Source organism: Abramis brama, assembly GCF_963993115.1.
Source record: "Abramis brama genome assembly, chromosome: 25".
Lineage (NCBI taxonomy): Eukaryota > Metazoa > Chordata > Actinopteri > Cypriniformes > Leuciscidae > Abramis > Abramis brama.
Window position 1 is genome coordinate 27,233,662 of NC_139987.1, and position 19,585 is coordinate 27,253,246.

At 35.4% G+C, this 19,585-nt stretch overlaps 1 protein-coding gene across 1 annotated transcript in view; it reads left to right on the forward strand.

Annotated features, from left to right (window-relative positions):
* Positions 1-19,585, forward strand: part of wdr70 (WD repeat domain 70) — a 91,271-nt gene that overhangs the window by 14,856 nt on the left and 56,830 nt on the right. The window contains exons 9-10 of the mRNA XM_084103925.1: positions 837-913; positions 19,114-19,288. Of these exons, the coding sequence (XP_083960051.1) occupies positions 837-913; positions 19,114-19,288 (252 nt within the window). The remainder of the gene's footprint in view (positions 1-836; positions 914-19,113; positions 19,289-19,585) is intronic.

Genomic DNA, 19,585 nt, shown 5'->3' on the forward strand with positions numbered 1-19,585 from the left:
CTGGAAGTAATGTAGGACAGAACATTATTTTATTTATTATTAGGCTGTGATATTATCGTGTTTTATGATGTCAAGCATCAGCATTAATCTAGCTCATAGTTAGTGTTTGTGATCTGAACAAATGCCACTCGATGTGAAAATGTTGTTTGTTAATGTTATTTCGACATATTCAGACAAGCTTGTTGGAGAAAGTAAAGAAGCTAAATTTGGTTTAACTGATTAATCATCTATAAAAAAAACGATTAGACTACGGTCAAAGTTTTGGAATAATTCAAGATTTTCTGTGTATTTAAAAGTCTCATAAAAGCCTCACCAAGGCTGCATTTATTTGATTACAAATGCAGTAAAATAGTGAAATATTATTGCAATTTAAAATTGCTGTTTTCTATGTGAATATATAGTAAAGTGTAATTTATTCCTGTGATTAAAGCTGAATTTTCAGCATCATTACTCCAGTCTTCAGTGTCACATGATCCTTCAGAAATCACTCTAATATGATGATTTGATGATCAAGAAACATTTGATTATTATCAGTGTGTATCAGAATGTATCAAAATAATAAATGCTGTTCTTTTGAACTTTCTATTTATTAGAGAATCCTGAAAAATCCTGAAAAATAAAATGTATCACGGTTTCCTCAAAAATCTGAACTGTTTTCAACACTGATAATGATCATAAATATTTCTTGAGCATCAAATCAAATCACATTAAAAAAATCTTAATTCATATTGACTTTAAAATATGATTTTAATTAATTATTGGAATTTTATTCAGATTTTATTTTGAGTTATTTATTAATTTGATTGAAATTAAACGTTGATGTCTCTGTGGTTCAGGGTCACACAGCGATGCTGAACGACGGCTGCTGGCATCCCAAGATTAAAGAGGAGTTTCTGACCTGCTCCAATGACGGGTGAGTGGAGCTAACGAGTTCATTACACTGTTCGCATGTTTATATCTCGCTACCTGAATAACGGCTCGTGTGGTTTCGTGACGCAGACACAGGCATTTGAAGGAAACTCGGTCGCCCTCTCTCGTGTTTTGAGGTTTGTTTCCGCCACAGTCATTTTGCATACTTGCGGATGTTCGTGGTCTTTCTAAAAACCATTTGTTCTTGAGTTTTAACACATAATCCCAGGGGATTGTGGGGCATTTCACTGGGATTGTTTTGAGTGATCCATGTTTCATTTTAGTCACTGAAACTTTCCAAACAATATGGAGCCAATTGCATGATTGCCTTAATCAGATTTAAAGTTTATACCATATAATTTTTATAATAAAATGTATTCCATTCTCATAACTGCATGTTAAACAAATCACATTTTAATGCTTTTCTTTTAATTAAAATAACATTTATGGCCGTCATTAAGAAAGTGAGTCTGATTCCGATTCTGTGAGTCTTTTTTCAGACTGGTCTTTTCAAGAATCACTCCACAAGAATCATTTGTTCATAAGAATCAGTATTTTATCCAGTCAGTAAGCGAGTCCTGGTTCAGATTTGGTGAGTCATTTGTTAGTTTGATTCAATCAATAGCACTCTGTCTTTTTGACCAAATTAAGAATCTGTTCATAAGTCTTTTTAATCGCATTTTAATGTTTTCCATTAATGGCAGTCATCTAGTCTGATTCAGATTCAGTGAGTCATTTGTCAAACTGTTTTTTTTTTTTTACTAATACAAGAATCTGTTTATAAGAGCCAGTATGTTTAATCACATATTATCATTTTTATCGAATTAAATAGCGTTATGGCAGTCATTCAAGTCAGTAAGTGAGTCTGATTCAGATTCAGCAAGTCGTTTGTCAGACCAATTTGTTTTTTGACTAATTCAAAAATTGGTACATAAGGATAATTTATTCTTAAAAATCAAGTCTTTTTGATCACATTTCATTTGTTTTTAATTTTATTTAATTAAACAGCGTTTATGGCAGTCATCTGTTCAGTGAGTCTGATTCAGATTCAGGGAATCATTTGTCAGAATGGTCTTTTCAAGAATCACTCCATAAGAGTCATTTGTTTAGAAGAATCTGTATTTTTTCTTTTTTTCCTTCAATTATCCAGTCAGTAAGTGAGTCCTGGTTCAGATTAAGAGATTCAGTGAGTCATTTGTTAGTCTGATTCAAACAATAGCTCTCTCTGTTCAAAAGAGTCTAGGTTATAAGATCAATCCTTTTAATAGCATTTTAATGTTTTCCATTAATTGCAGTCATCCAGTGAGTCTGATTCAGATTCAGTGAGTCATTTGTCAAACTGTTTTTTTGACCATTTCAAGAATCTGTTCATAAGAGCCAATTGTTCATAGGGATCAGTCTGTTTCATCACATCTCATTGTTTTAATTGAATTAAATAGCATTATGGCAGTCATCCAATCAGTAAGTGAGTCCTGGTTCAGATTCAGAGAGTCATTTGTTGGTCTGATTCAAACAAAAGCTCTCTCTGTCTTTTTGAATCCAAGAATAATTGAATCATAAGAATCAGTCTTTTTGATCACATTTAAATGTTTTTCACAAATTAAAATAGCATTTAAGACAGTAAACTAAACATTTTTTTATTTTTTCCATAAGAATCATTTGTTTAGAAGAATTTGTTGGGTTTTTTTCCTTTTTTTTTTTTCCTTCAATTATCCGGTCAGTAAGTGAGTCCTGGTTCAGAGTCAGAGATTCAGTGTAGCTCTCTCTGTCTTTTTGACCAATTCAAGAATCTGTCCATAAGAATAATTTATTAATAAGAATCAGTCTTTTTGATAAGATTTTAATGTTTAACATCTCAAGTAGAATATAATTAATTTTGTCATGATGACGCGCTGCATGTGGCGCTGCAGTAAATACATTCAGCCGAATGCATTTCTACCAGTGTTTTCCATTCAGATGTTTCAGTGTTCACAGGCTCGAAACTACAGGCCTGTGAAATGTTCCATGCGTGTAAACCTTTGCCCTGCGTCAGATTCTGCCCTCGTTGTGTTCCCCTATAAAAGCGAGCAGGTTTTACTGTGTTTGGGGGCGTCGCCGGTGAATGTTTGAGTCGTGTTCACTGGACGCACAGATGTGGCTCTGTTTTATTCAGTTGTAATATAGATTCTGGAAGGCTTCCCTTGGCACGTTTCAGCGCATGTCGCAGGCGCTTTCAGAGGAGGAAAGCGTTTAGGTTGAGGAACAGCTGCAGATGTGTATCGGGAACACATGTGTCCTGTGATCCGCTGGTGTGGCGCTCGGCTCAATCTCAGGGTGGAGGTTAAAGGGATAGTTCACCCAAAAATTAAAATTAGACCATGATTTACACTCACCCTCAAGTCATCCTAGGTGTATATGACATTCTTCTTTCAGACGAATATAATAGGAGTTATATTAAAAAATGTCCTGGTTCTTCCAAGCTTTATAATGGCAGTGTTTGTTTTGAAGTCCATAAAAGTGCATCTATCCATCATAAAAGTGCATCATCCATCATAAAAGTGCATCATCCATCATAAAAGCGCATCATCCATCATAAAAGTGCATCTATCCATCATAAAAGTGCATCATCCATCATAAAAGTGCATCTGTCCATCATAAAAGTGCATCATCCATCATAAAAGCGCATCTATACATCATAAAAGCGCATCTATACATCATAAAAGCGCATCTATACATCATAAAAGCGCATCTATACATCATAAAAGTGCATCTGTCCATCATAAAAGTGCATCATCCATCATAAAAGTGCATCTATCCATCATAAAAGTGCATCATCCATCATAAAAGTGCATCATCCATCATAAAAGCGCATCTATCCATCATAAAAGTGCATCTATCCATCATAAAAGTGCATCTGTCCATCATAAAAGTGCATCGTCCATCATAAAAGTGCATCTATACATCATAAAAGTGCATCTATCCATCATAAAAGTGCATCTGTCCATCATAAAAGTGCATCTATCCATCATAAAAGTGCATCTATACATCATAAAAGTGCATCTATCCATCATAAAAGTGCATCTATCCAAGATCATCTATCCATCATAAAAGTGCATCTATACATCATAAAAGTGCATCTATCCATCATAAAAGTGCATCTGTCCATCATAAAAGTGCATCGTCCATCATAAAAGCGCATCTATACATCATAAAAGTGCATCTATCCATCATAAAAGTGCATCTGTCCATCATAAAAGTGCATCTATCCATCATAAAAGTGCATCTATCCATCATAAAAGTGCATCTATCCATCATAAAAGTGCATCTATGCAAGATCATCTATCCATCATAAAAGTGCATCTATACATCATAAAAGTGCATCTATCCATCATAAAAGTGCATCTGTCCATCATAAAAGCGCATCTATACATCATAAAAGTGCATCTATCCATGATAAAAGTGCATCTATCCATCATAAAAGTGCATCTATCCAAGATCATCTATCCATCATAAAAGCGCATCTATCCATCATAAAAGCGCATCTGTCATCATAAACGTGCATCTATCCATCATAAAAGTGCATCTATCCATGATAAAAGTGCATCTATCCATCATAAAAGTGCATCTATCCAAGTTCATCTATCCATCACAAAAGCGCATCTATCCATCATAAAAGCGCATCTATCCATCATAAAAGTGCATCTGTCCATCATAAAAGTGCATCATCCATCATAAAAGTGCATCTATCCATGATAAAAGTGCATCTATCCATCATAAAAGTGCATCTATCCAAGTTCATCTATCCATCACAAAAGCGCATCTATCCATCATAAAAGCGCATCTATCCATCATAAAAGTGCATCTGTCCATCATAAAAGTGCATCATCCATCATAAAAGTGCATCTATCCATGATAAAAGTGCATCTATCCATCATAAAAGTGCATCTATCCAAGTTCATCTATCCATCACAAAAGCGCATCTATCCATCATAAAAGCGCATCTATCCATCATAAAAGTGCATCTGTCCATCATAAAAGTGCATCATCCATCATAAAAGCGCATCTATCCATCATAAAAGCGCATCTGTCATCATAAACGTGCATCTATCCATCATAAAAGTGCATCTGTCCATCATAAAAGTGCATCTATCCAAGTTCATCTATCCATCACAAAAGCGCATCTATCCATCATAAAAGCGCATCTATCCATCATAAAAGTGCATCTGTCCATCATAAACGTGCATCTATCCATCATAAAAGTGCATCTATCCATCATAAAAGTGCATCTGTCCATCATAAAAGTGCATCATCCATCATAAAAGCGCATCTATACATCATAAAAGTGCATCTATCCATCATAAAAGTGCATCTGTCCATGATAAAAGTGCATCTATCCATCATAAAAGTGCATCTATCCATGATAAAAGTGCATCTGTCCATGATAAAAGTGCATCTCTCCATCATAAAAGTGCATCTATCCATGATAAAAGTGCATCTATCCATCATAAAAGTGCATCTATCCATGATAAAAGTGCATCTGTCCATGATAAAAGTGCATCTGTCCATCATAAAAGTGCATCTATCCATGATAAAAGTGCATCTATCCATCATAAAAGTGCATCTATCCATGATAAAAGTGCATCTATCCATCATAAAAGTGCATCTATCCATGATAAAAGTGCATCTGTCCATCATAAAAGTGCATCATCCATGATAAAAGTGCATCATCCATGATAAAAGTGCATCTATCCATCATAAAAGTGCATCACACACATGACCAGCGTCGGCCAATAGTGAGCCTGCATTCTGACGTACAACCCAGAAGCTACACTACGTGAACTCACTCAGAGAAACACAGAAGAACATGAAGAGTTGAATAAAGTCGTTGTTTTTTGCTCACAAAAAGTATTCTCGTCGCTTGATGAACTTAAGGTTGAGCCACTGTAGTCACTTGGACTATTTTAACGATGTCTTTAATAACTTTCTGTGCCGGCAAGTTTCAATTACCCAGAAGCCTTTGGAGGAGTGAGACGCCGTCTCACAACGCCGTCTCTTACGGCGTTGGAACAACATGAGGGAGAGTAATCACTGACAGAACTTTCATTTTTGGGCGAACCGCTCCTTTAACAGGGTGTGGTCTGAGCTGAATGGATCTCTTCTCTTGTAGAGCCCGTACGGTCATTGATCGGTCACAGCGCCGCAGCTTTGAGTGCTGATAATAGCACACATCACCCGCTAAAGATCTGCGCTATTCTTCATCTGACCAGCCTGGAGCCTCTATTGAAAGCCAGACCTTCTATAGTGTCTTATTTTGCACAACAAGCATTTGCTGTAGAAGTACAGCTCCAACATTCACTCACCAAAGTTGCATTTATTTAATAAAAAAAAATACAGTAAAAATTTTGAAATTATTTTTGCAGTGTAAAACAGCTATTTTCTATTCTAATATATTTTAATATGTATTTTATTCCTGCGATCAAAGCTGAATTTTCAGCATCATTACTCCAGTCTTCAGTGTCACATGATACTTCAGAAATCACTCTAATATGATGATTTAACGCTCAAGAAACATTTATGATTATTATCAGTGTATTATCAGCATTTTTTTTTAAATCTTTTGAAACATTCTAAATGTATTCACTGTCATTTTTAATCATTTTAATGCATCCTTTCTGAATAAAAGTCCAGCCTAACTTTTGAACAATCATGCATTAACATGAAAATATACATAATTTAAATCTCTTTAAATTTTAAATGTTTCATAAGTGTAGTTTTCTCAATGCAAAATATAATGAAGATCTGCACCTCCACAGAAGAAATGCATGAAAACTTTTCTGAAAGTTTCATTGGACGATATTCTCATCTTGTCGGATGATGAATAGCGGTGACCTCTGTGTGACCTCTCCACTGCATTGTTCTTTTACCCATAATGCCTGAAAATCCTCGCGAGGAGCGCTGCGCTCGAGGCCGAATGCCGCAGATTCCCATCATGCCACGCTGGAGTAAGAGCAGGTTTCTGGCTCCACACTGAAGGCTCTGGAGATCTGCCACCTGTTCCAGAGACTGCTCACTCACATTCAGAATTCTCCATCATGTTATTGCTATAATATTTGTGTTTCTGGTGCAGAATAAACACTGCAGGAGCTGTAATGGCGGGATGCATCAGTTTTAATACGTGCGTATGAATTTGTGGCAGCGATGTGTGTACGAGTAGTCATAAAATTTATATTTGTTTTAAGAGGTGATGGTGAAATGTGGGCGATTTCTGTCTTATCCGTGGCAGAAACCCAGAGACCGTTACAGAAGGACTTTATTTGTAAATGTTTTTAAGATGTTCGTTTTGCAGAGCTGTATTTTTAGAAACGCACTCGTTTGTTTCGGCTGTTGTCCTGAAGGAGGATTAGGAAAAATCCCATATGCTCGGGATCTTTGCTAAATTGCTGGTCTTATCTGAGTTAGTGAACCTCGGGGGGGTTTGGCCAAACCTCTCTGATATGCAAGCAGTTAAACACATCTCTTCTGTGATTGGATAAGACCTCGCTGCTCACCAGTGACATCATCATCTTCACTCATTATTTTTATTTATTTTTTTGCAAAAATTTCAATTTTTTTTTATTTTTTTTTATCTGACTTTTATTGTCTTGAAATGTATTGTTGATGATAGTGAATTGATTAAAATTGGCGTTAAATTTAGAGATTAAACTTTATGGGGCTAAAAAAAGGCTAAAAACCTCTTTAAAGCACCACTGCTAAAAATATTAAAGTAAAATGTATTCATTTATACATTATATTATATTTATTTATTAATTTCATATCTTTATTGATTGAAATCTTTATGAAATTATTTATTTATAATTTATTTTATTTATGCATTTTATTGATTTATTTATTCATAATTAATCAATTTCACATCTTTATTGATTGAAATCTCGTTTATTTATTTATAATTAAATTTGTATAAGCTATAAATACTATTTATTGTAATATAACATTTTATATATATTTAAAAAATGAGACAACTTTTAGTATACTGTAGCTGCACTTCTAAAAAATAAAGCATTTTTTTATTTAAGGCGAGACACGGCAGGCAAAAACATTGTTTTTTTTTACTGGTCAATTTTGAGATTTTTGGATATTTGTCTTCAATAACATGTCTTCTTTCAGACTGTGGTGAAAAAAAGTCAGAAATACACATTTAGGTCTTTATTTTATTACACTTTGTCTGTTTGCGTCTGTAGATTTTGCGTAAATTCAACAAAAGTTGTCGTTGTAAATCATCCCGCCGATCCGCGATCTCTGTCTGCTCTCTGTCATCACAGGCACGGCTGGAAAGCTCTCTCTCTCCTGTACAATGCTGTCGGATCCAAATATGGGCATTTCCTTTTTATCAGCAACCAATCGTGAAAGTAAAAGGACTGAATGCGCAATCTCATTGGCTGATGATAAATCTTTAAAGCCCGTTTTCTCAAAATGACCTTCCTCTCATACTCCAAGTCTGAAATCTCCACTTCAGTAGCACCGATATACACCAAACCTTCCAGTCTTGTACCTAGTTATATTATGAAGACATTTACAGAGGTATTTGTAAATATATTATTCCTAGCCTGATTTATATAACATTTTATTACAAAAAACATGGCGAAAATCATTTTTTTAAGGCTATTGACAGTATATTCTGATTTACAGGATAACAAAAGTAGATATCCATAAATCCCTCTGTAATTTTTTCCCCATCTAATATGTGAACACAATGAAAAAATAAATTTTAATCTGGCTTTATCCAATACTCAGATTTCGTTTTTTTAAATATATACAAATTAGCGCATATTTAATTAGATATTGCCTAATTTGCATATTTAAACATTAAATTACAGAAAACTTGTAATACATTTTTTTCTCAACTTAATGTAGGTAATCAACTGGGAAAGTTTCATGGTGATATCTGCAAGTTAAAATTTTTACCCTATTCACCAGTAGTGTCTCACCTTAAGATAATATAAATTTCACATCTTTATTGACTGAAATCTTTATCATTTATTTTATTTATGCATTTTATTTATTTTATTTAATGCTTTATTTATTTATTTCTCATCATTATTTATAATAAAATGTTTATAAACTATAAATATAATATTTAATATAATGTAACATTTTATATACATTTAAAAAAATGAGACCTATGAAAACTATTTTTTAGCATTCTGTAGCTGCACTTCTTAAAATATTTAAGTTAAAAAAAATGTTTTAATAAAGTAAAATTTTATTTTAATAGTAATCCCTTTTACTTTTTCTAACGAAAAGTAATTAAATTACAGTAATTAATTACTCAGTAATGCATTACACCCAACACTGTTTCTCACCCAGTTTTTGATATGAAATGTCGTAATATGTGTCCTCCGCGTGCTGAACTCGGCCTGTGAACGGTTGTCATGGTCTGAACGTTGTTGGTTTGGCGTCCGTGTGGCCCGTGAACAAGTCGGGACATCGTGTGGGATATGCATCAGGTTCATGAACAGTGCATTCCTCTTCTCAGAGCAAGTCTTCCATGTCTCCGTCACAAACGTGCTCCTGAATGAGCCCCTGTTGTCCACCGGAGCAGACCGTGTTTAACCATTAAGAGCATTCAGACACACTGATCAGCGTGAGGGCGATTAATAAAAGCTCATTAAGAGTCTCGGCTCAGATGAAGAGCGTCCCGTCGACACACGGCTTCATTCATTTGTTGCTTTCACCTTCGAAACGCTCTCGGCCCCTGAAATAAAACAAGACTAGCTCTTCATGATCACTGATGTGTTAACACACACACACACACACACGCACACAACCACACACACATACACACAACCACACACACACACACGCACGCACGCACAACCTCAAACGCACAACCACACACACACACTCATTCTCTCACACATTCTAACTCAGACACACACACACTCTCTAACTCTCTAACTCTCACACACACTCGCACAACCACACACGCACACACATAACCAGACTCACACACACACACACACTCTCTCTCTCACTCACACACACACACACACACACACACACTCTCTAATACGCACACACACTCTCACACACACGCACACACTCTCTAACTCTCTCACAAACACACACGCACACACTCTTACTCACGCACACACTCTAACTCACACACACATACACCCCCACATACACACATACTCTTACTCACACATACATACACATACTCTAACTCACACACACACACACCCATCGACATACACAAATACTCTAACACACACACCCACATACACACATTACTCACACACGCACGCACGCCCACACACAAACACGCTCCCTCTCTCTCTCTCACACACACACACACACACACACACACACACACACACACACACCCACCCACCCACATATACACATACTCTAACTCACACACACTCACTCACTCACTCTCTCTCTCACACACACACACACACACACACACACACACACACACACACACACACAAGCACACAAAGGCTCTTGGGGCCTCACGACTTTCTTTTAAACCTGCCCTTTCTCCCATGTATCTGGGAGTTTTCCGCTTCTAATGTCTCCGAACACAATCCCGCAGGAGGAGCCGATCTGATTGTGCGGGTGGCGTGAGGTGAAGAGGCCCCGTAACGAGCGCTAGGGGCCCGTCCACGTGTTTCTGCTTTCTGTCGGAGCTGGCTTTAAACGCTTAGTCTGTGTCAGGGATTCCCAAACGTTTAGCCAGCCGAACCCCTGACATGTGAAAGTCCTGAAGCTCCCGCTGAGATTTTCAGTCACACACACTCGCATGTTCACGGTTCTCTGATAGGAAGTGTTTTATTTTCACTTTGTAGTGGACTTTAAAGTGGACTCTAACCTATCAACTATGAAATATGCAAAAAACAATAGTGTCTCAGAGTCCGTTATATTCACACTGGTGTTTTAGGAACCCAATCAAATGGAATAATGTGGTAATAATGAGGAGTATTATGATGTTTTAATTCTAATTACAAAAAGACATTTTTTACTGTTTTAAATCACAACTGTTCTGTAAAATAAAAACGAATATTTGAGGATAATCCTATTATATATATATATATACTATATATCATATTTTATATATGATAATACTATATATAAGTACTATTTAGACTAATATTTAGTCTTTCGAATGTTCAAACTCTTGAGCTTTAACCATTTATAAATGTCAAGCTTTTATTTTGGAAGAATACTGGTGAAATGCGGTACATTTATGCCGGTAAAAATGTTGTAAATTATGCGAATGTGTAAATACATGCGCATTAAACTCGTTCTTGAGACGCTGAAAGCGCAGATCATGAGAATGCAGTGCCGCGCTTCGCTCTGAAACACGCAAATGACTATATACTTAAATCACAGCATTTGATTTGATAATCTCGCTAAGCTATATCATATCTTGCTGCTAGTGATGGGAAGTTCGGATCATTTTACTGACTCTCTTGTTCGATTTCATTCATCAGAATGAACGAATCTTTTTTCGAGTCAGTTCGTTCATTTAAGTGGCTTTATATGTTATACTTTAACAGCCAGATTCCCCGAAACAGCCGAGAACAGCGCTGCATCGTCACGAAAGTTTAACACTTATTTAAATATTCAAGCACAAGGAGACGTGAAAGGGAGCTTAACACCGTGTGCTAACTACACACGACACGCGATAAAAGGTTATTTTCCATGTTAATCAGAGAGTTTGTCCTAACCAGCCGCGTCTTATTTTTCTGTGACGTCGCGCTGGAACAACAAACACAAAGTGTGGCGATGATGATCTCAGGGACTGTTTATGTGCTTTATTTAATGTTAAAAGCGTGTAATGTGACCCTGAATATCATTTAGTGCTCCAGCTTTGAAGCTGTAAAAGCAACAATGGATAATTCACCTCAGATCTTGAAATTAAACGAATGGAAACAAGAACGTTCAAACTGTGAACAAACAAGTGTATTCTTTGACAAAGATTGTCAGACTCAGATTTGACAAACTCAGCCTATGTGTTTTTAATAATGTTTAAATTGTGTAATATTTGTGAATTTGATTATGTAGCTACTTATCCATTTACTTGCGAGTGCCACGAGACTCCGCCCACACGCTGTTCTGATTGGCTGACCCCGCCCACACGCTGTTCTGATTGGCTGGCTCCGCCCACACGCTGTTCTGATTGGCTGACTCCGCCCACACACTGTTCTGATTGGCTGGCTCCGCCCGCATGCTGTTCTGATTGACTGACTCCGCCCACACGATGTTCTGATTGGCTGACTCCGCCCACACGCTGTTCTGATTGGCTGACTCTGCCCACACGCTGTTCTGATTGGCTGACTCCGCCCACACGCTATTCTGATTGGCTGACTCCGCCCACACACTGTTCTGATTGGCTGTGGGTTTTGATTGATTTTAACGCATCTCACAGTCGCGTTGCGTCTAGTGTGGACAGACAAATTATTTGTCGCTGGAATCTTTTCGCATCGCGTCTGGTTAGGATATGGTGTAATTCGTTTAAACATCCGAAGCAAGCGCACAGAAATCCATGTCTCAGGCGAAATTGAGCTCTTTTACATCTTCTTGCTCTTGAACGGACACTTTCTCACAAAATTATTGCAAGAAATGCCCATCTCAGTGAGTATCCTAGTAAACACAGTCGGTTATGTCTTAGGTGAACGTAAACAGTTGAGAAATAAAAGGCGTGTGTATCAGTATCAGTATATTAGATCCGTGCATTCGCTCTTAAAGTGACAGCAGCCTAATAAACCTGATGCTGTCCGTGTAATGTTAATAAACAACAAAAGACAAAATCTCTCACTGCTCTTAAGTGAATAACTTTTGTAACTTTAATGTTATGTTTAATTAATGCACTGAAGACAATGCAGACTATATTTACATTTATAGCCTATTAGTTAGGTTAGTAGTTTTAGCTGTGGTATCGAAATTGGAAAAGAGAATTGTGAATCTTCACTATATTGGCGTCTTTGGTGTGTTTTTGTTTGTATATCTTTAAATTTGAATCCGAACAATTAATTGACTATAAGATGTGTGTTTAGGGATATGTGGACGCTAATCACACAACTGACAGATATTCAATAAATAAGTAGACAAACACTTTTATTGCACATCGAAGTCCTCAGATAACTGGAGAATTCACAGACCATTTAAAGTGTGTTTATTTGTTTGTTTGTTCATATTTGTATTATTTATTTATACAGGTTCTTATTATTATTTAAAATGTTATACTTCTTTTACATTTTATATAAAATTAAAGAAATAGTTTTTAACTTTCTTAAAAATCTATTATTAATTTATTTATGCAAGACATGGAATGGAAACAAAACATTGAAACAAAAAATGTACTAATTAATCCTGTCCCATTCCTAACTGGGATCGTATGAATCCATATTTGAATGGCGTAGTCCACAAAAAAGAAACGTGTGTCACTTTTGTCTACAATGTCTGTTCATAAATATATGATGTGTTTTTTCAGGGAAGCTGCTTCATAAATCACAGCCATTGCTAATTGCAGACGTCAGTGTTAATGCTTCAAACTCGCCGCACGTCATCGGAAAATATTTCCCGGGTTGTTTACCTCTCATGTTCGGATGCGTTCGTTCTGGGATGTCTTTGCACCGATAGCCATGAGTTACCATGACGACCTGGTTTCTTTATGCCACGTGAGCGCTAATGTCATGGTCTGGAATATGATTTCTGTGTAAACATGACAGAGGAAGCAGGTGCTGCGTCTGCCATCCAACAATTATATATTAACTTCAGCTTCAATATTAAAAACAATGTTGATGGGTACCCTGGCGTTCAGAAGAAATGAATACCTTTATTCAGCGAGGATGCATTCAATTGATCAAAAGTGACAGTAAAGACATTTAAAATGTTCTATTTCAAATAAACGCTGTTCTCTGATGATGTGGGCGGAGCAACCTGTCACTCACATGAGATCCACCAATAGCAAACCACAACCATCCAGTCATCCAATCAATTCCCCTCGGTCTAACTCAAGCCCCGCCCTGCATTTGTTCTTGTTTGAGAAGCAGTTTCACTCATGTACACATCACTCGTACAGCAGTCAGTGAGCTGAATCTGACATTCACCCCCTTCAGTGATGTATTAGTGTCGCACACCTGCGATGAGGAATATTCCCATTCCTATCCGTGAGGATCTAATGGAAGCTTATTTCTGCCACAGAATAAAACGTTTTAAAAGATAATTGCAACTTTTTATCTCACAATTGAGTGTTTATTCAAAATTGCGAGACATAAACTCAGAATTGCGTGAGATAAAGTTGCAATTGCGAGATAAACTTTCTTGCAACTGAGGCTTTATATCTCTTTCAATTCTGACATCTTTTCTCAGAATTGTGAGAAAGTCGCAATTGCAAGTTATAAAGTCCAATTCTAAGGAAAATAATACAATTTTTCTCACAATTCTGACTTAAAGTCATAAAGCCTGAACTGAACTATAACAAGAACTGTTATAAAGTCAGAATTGTGAGACAAAATCAGAATTGCGAGATATAAAGTTGCAATTGCGATATAAACTCGCAATTCTGGCTTTTTTTCTCGCACTTGCGACTTTATATCTTTCAATTCTGACTTCTTTTCTCAGAATTGTGAGAAAGTCGTAATTGCAAGTTATATATGCAAGTTTTTATTTTCTTAGAATTGGACTTTATAACATGCAATTGTGAGATATAAAGTTGCAATTGCAAGTTATAAAGTCCAATTCTAAGGAAAAAAAAACTTTTTTTTCTTACAATTGCGACTTTATAACTTGCAATTAGGACTTTATATCTCACAATTGCATGTTATAAAGTCAGAATTGTGAGATATAAACATGCAATTCTGAGAAAAAAAAGTCAGAATTCCAAGTTTACTTCTCGTAATTCTGACTTTTTAACATGCAATTGCGACTATATCACACAATTCTGAGATAAAAAGTCAGAATTGTGAGAGAAAAAGTTGCAATTACCTTTTTAATTTTTTATTCTGTGGCAGAAACAAGCTTCCATATATGGCAAGCCATTTTAACTTTTATTCATTTCCAGGATATGAATTCTTGATATCAAAAATGTAATTGTTGATATCAACAATTTAATTGTTGATATCTGTAATTATATTTTCACTAGTGAAATGTCACCATAGGCTGCCATTCAAAATCAATTGTTGATATCAAGAATTGATTTCTTACTAGTAGAAATATAATTTTTGATATCAATAATTACATTGTTACTAGTAAAAATGCGAATTACTGATATCAATAATTCAATTGTCACCAGCTGAAATGTCTATTCTTGATATCAACAATTGAATTGCTACTAGTCAATTTTTTCATTTTTGATATCTGAAAATGTATTTCTGATATCAATATAATTTCAGATATCTAAAATGGCTTTCTTACTAGTAACAATCACATTCATGATATCAGAAATTAACATTGTCACTAGTGAAAATAGAATTCTTGATATCAAAAATGAACATTGTTACTAGTAGCAATTCAATTGTTGATATCAAGAATAAAGGTTTTTACTAGTAAGAATTGTATTTCTGATATGTGAAACTGGAATTTCAACTAGTAAGAAATCAATTCTTGATATCAACAATTGATTTTGAATGGCAGCCTATGGTGACATTTCACTAGTGAAAATACAATTACAGATATCAAGAATTATAGTTTTTACTAGTGAAAATGTAAATGCTGATATCAAGAATTGCCATTGTTACTAGTAGAAATCTAATTCCTGATATCAATAACTATCATTTTAACTAGTGAAAATTGAATTGTTGATATCAAGAATTCATATCCTGGAAATTAATAAAAGTTAAAATGGCTTGCCATATCCATATAATCTTTAATTGCACAAAACTATCAAGATCTGATTGATACTTTGCCCGTTTATTTGCTGAAACCTCTTGAACGGCTGCACTAAGCATCCATAGTTCCTCTGATCCGCATCTGGCCAGCTGTGAACCCTGTGGTTCCCCATGTGCAGACGAGCTGGTTTATGTTCTGTGATGTTAATCTGCTGTTTTTTTAATCTGCTCTTTGTCATGTGATGAGTTTCCCATCCTCGGACAGACAGACAGGCGGTTTCGTCTGACGTTTGTTTGGCCTGGAACCGGCGTCTTGTCTAAACACAGTGAGTGTGTCTCTGCTGGAATCCGCTATCGAGGTTATCTGTGTGTTTATGTGCGGCTCGGGTGACCTTTGACCCCTGAGGTCACAGCTGGTCAGAGTAGGACATGTCCGGCCTGTTGGTTCGCTCTCTCTCTCTAAACATGTTTGACCTCTCCTGGTCGTTTCTCACCTCGACGGGACGACTGTAGATATGAGGAATAAAGTGAGATGGACGCTTCTGATGACAGACGCTCTTCTCCGTCACTTCAGTGAGGAAACAGGTTTCCATCATCTTTCAGGCCTCAACAAACAGCCCGTACTTTTTTATACTAAAGTAAATATACTTTGAGTTTATTTTTATGAATATATTTTTATATTTATTATATGCACTTATATTATTATTATATTATATGATTTATTATTATATATGATTGTAATTTATATTATATATTTTCTGTATATATTTATATTTTTTAATAATTTATTCATTATATATTTAAATAATTTACAATATTATATTAAAATATTACACATTTTTAATGTTTGAATTTTTATATAACATTTTTCACATACGTTTTAATACTTATTTCTCGTGTTATTGCATACTTAAAATAAATTAATTTGTAAGTCACTTTTGGTAAAAACTTTCTATTTAATTTTTTTCAAATTTTATATATATATTTTATTTATAATAGGTAATTTAGTATTTTATATATATATATACACACACACAGTGTAATTTAACATTTAGAATTTCTTTATTTATATAATTATTATACTATATATTTATATAGTGTTAATATACCGAATGCATATATATATGTTTTATTCTGAGACTGTCTGACTGACATGAAAAGCGACCAACTGCAGTAAGTTGTGTTTTGATTGTCGTTCCGAAGCGTTTATCTGAATTAGTCCAGCGGTGTTGCATGTAATCGGTCTGAAGACACTGAACAACTGCATTATCATGTTGTCGGCCTTCGCTTGACCTCTGACCTCTGACCTCCGGTCTACACCTTCACCTTCACCGTGACCGCTGTGTGTTATCTGGGAATCGCATTACTCGTTCATCTGGCTCATCTGTGTGTGTATCTCGCTGTGTCCCGCTCAACAGCTGTAATGTGTTCAGCAGATGTCGGGAAGAAAATTGGGATTTCATGGATCCTTCAAATATGCCTGTCACGCTGATGTACTGTCCTCTCTCGTTCCTCTGCGTTTACGGCTGAAGAAAGCTCTCGGGTGTCCGTACGGATCCAGAGTCAAATCACTCAAATATTAATACTGCAGATATTTCTGCCACTGGAATCTGATTGGATGAGGTGCTTTTGAACTCTGTATTAATTCATTAATGAATCATTTGTAGATTTATTTTAGTTTGAATCTGTCAGTGGCCCATATAAGGATGATTCCATTCATTTATATTCATAATTCACATTCATATTCATAATTAATTCACATTCATATAATTAAATTAATAGAGAAATAATAGAGAAATAAATAACATTTAAAGCTTTTAAAAATCATAATCTGATAGATAAATAGATACTCGTTATCTGATGGATAAATAAAAATAACATCATCATCTGATAGATAAATATCATAATATCATAGATAAAATGCATGTGATTAGATAAATAAAATCATCATCTGACAGATAAATAGATAAATATCATTATCTGATAGATTAATAAATAAATCATTATCTGATCAAAAAATATATATTCATTATCTGATCAATAAATAATTATTGTAGATCATTTTATTTATTTACATTATCTCTCTCTCTCTCTCTCTCCGTCTTGCTCTTTCTCTCTCTCTCTCTCTGTCTGTCTCTCTCTCTCTCTCTCTCTCTGTCTCTCTCTCTCTCTCTCTCCGTCTTGCTGTTTCTCTCTCTCTCTCTCTCTCTGTCTGTCTCTCTCTCTCTCTCTCTCTGTCTCTCTCTCTCTCTCTCTCTCTCTCTCTCTCTCTCTGTCTGTCTCTCTCTCTCTCTCTCTGTCTCTCTCTCTCTCTCTCTCTCCGTCTTGCTGTCTCTCTCTCTCTCTCTCTCTCTCTGTCTCTCTCTCTCTCTCTCTCTCTGTCTCTCTCTCTCTCTCTCTCTCTCTCTCTCTGTCTGTCTCTCTCTCTCTCTCTCTCTCTCTCTCTGTCTCTCTCTCTCGCGCTCTCTCTCTCTCTCTCTCTCTCTGTCTCTCTCTCTCTCTCTCTCTCTCTCTCTCTCTCTGATTCCTCTCTCGTTTCTCGTCTCTCAGCCGCTCTTAAACTTCATTTTCTACACTTTTCTTCACTTTAAATTACTATTTGCATGATTTACTGCAGGAATGTTTCTACAGCACAGAAACACAACAGACCAGACACCTTTACTGTGAAAATTATGGCTAGCATCCTGAATTATCTGTTAATGTTTTCAAAATAAGGAAAATGATGGCCATTTTTCTTCTTTATGAAGTGCTAGTGAAGTGTATTAGTTTGGAAAGGTGAACTCGTTGACGTCTTTACTAGTGTGTCACAGCTGTGTATGTGAGGATCAGCACTTGATTTAATTTTTTTTAATACTTAATTTTTATTGAAAATATCTATTATTTTATTTAATGCAAATTGAATGGGTTTATCAGTTTTTAAATGTAACTGGAAACCATTTTATTATTAATATTAACCCTATTTTTTATATTTGTGTTATATAAACTTTTTTTAAGGGCATTTTTGTTTACTTTATGATGATGTACAGTGTAAAATCTAAAATAACCTATTTTATTTTGTTTTATTTTACAAACATCAAAAGAAAAGTCACAAAATAAGACTATTATAAGCTTCGTTTGCAATTCATTGCATTCTTTTTGTTATTATGTTATTGTTAACGAGAATTAATGAGCCAAAATGCAAAAATATAAATTAATTGTATTGTTTTATTTTTCATTTAGTTTAATTTAAATTTTTAATTTAAATGTATCTAATTCTAAAAGCTAGAAATGTAAATGTATTTTATTATTAGTTTTTTTTTGTTTTTTTTAATTATTTTTTATTTGTTTGTTATTTTTTGTTATTTGATTTATTTTATATTGGATCTGATCTGATTTGTCTTGTTCTCAGGACTGTGCGGACGTGGGATCTGAGCTCCGAGAAGAAGCACAAGTCAGTGTTCAAGCCTCGATCTCTGCAGGGCAAGAAAGTGACGCCCACGTGCTGCACTTACAGCCGAGACGGAAAACTCATCGCCGCCGGCTGCCAGGACGGCACCATACAGATCTGGGACAGGAACTTAAGCGTAAGTGTGTCGTTTCCCAACATCTGTGGCTTAAAGGGATAGTTCACCCAAAATTGAAAATTAGCCCATGATTTACATGATTTAGCCATCCTATTGTATATGACATTCTTATTTCAGACAAATACAATCAGAGTTATATTAAAAAATGTCCTGGCTCTTCCAAGCTTTATAATGGCAGTGAATGGCAGTTTATGTTTTGAAATCCATAAAAAAGCATCTATCCATCATAAAAGTGCATCCATCCATCCATGATAAGTGCATCTATCCATCATAAAAGTGCATCTGTCCATCATAAAA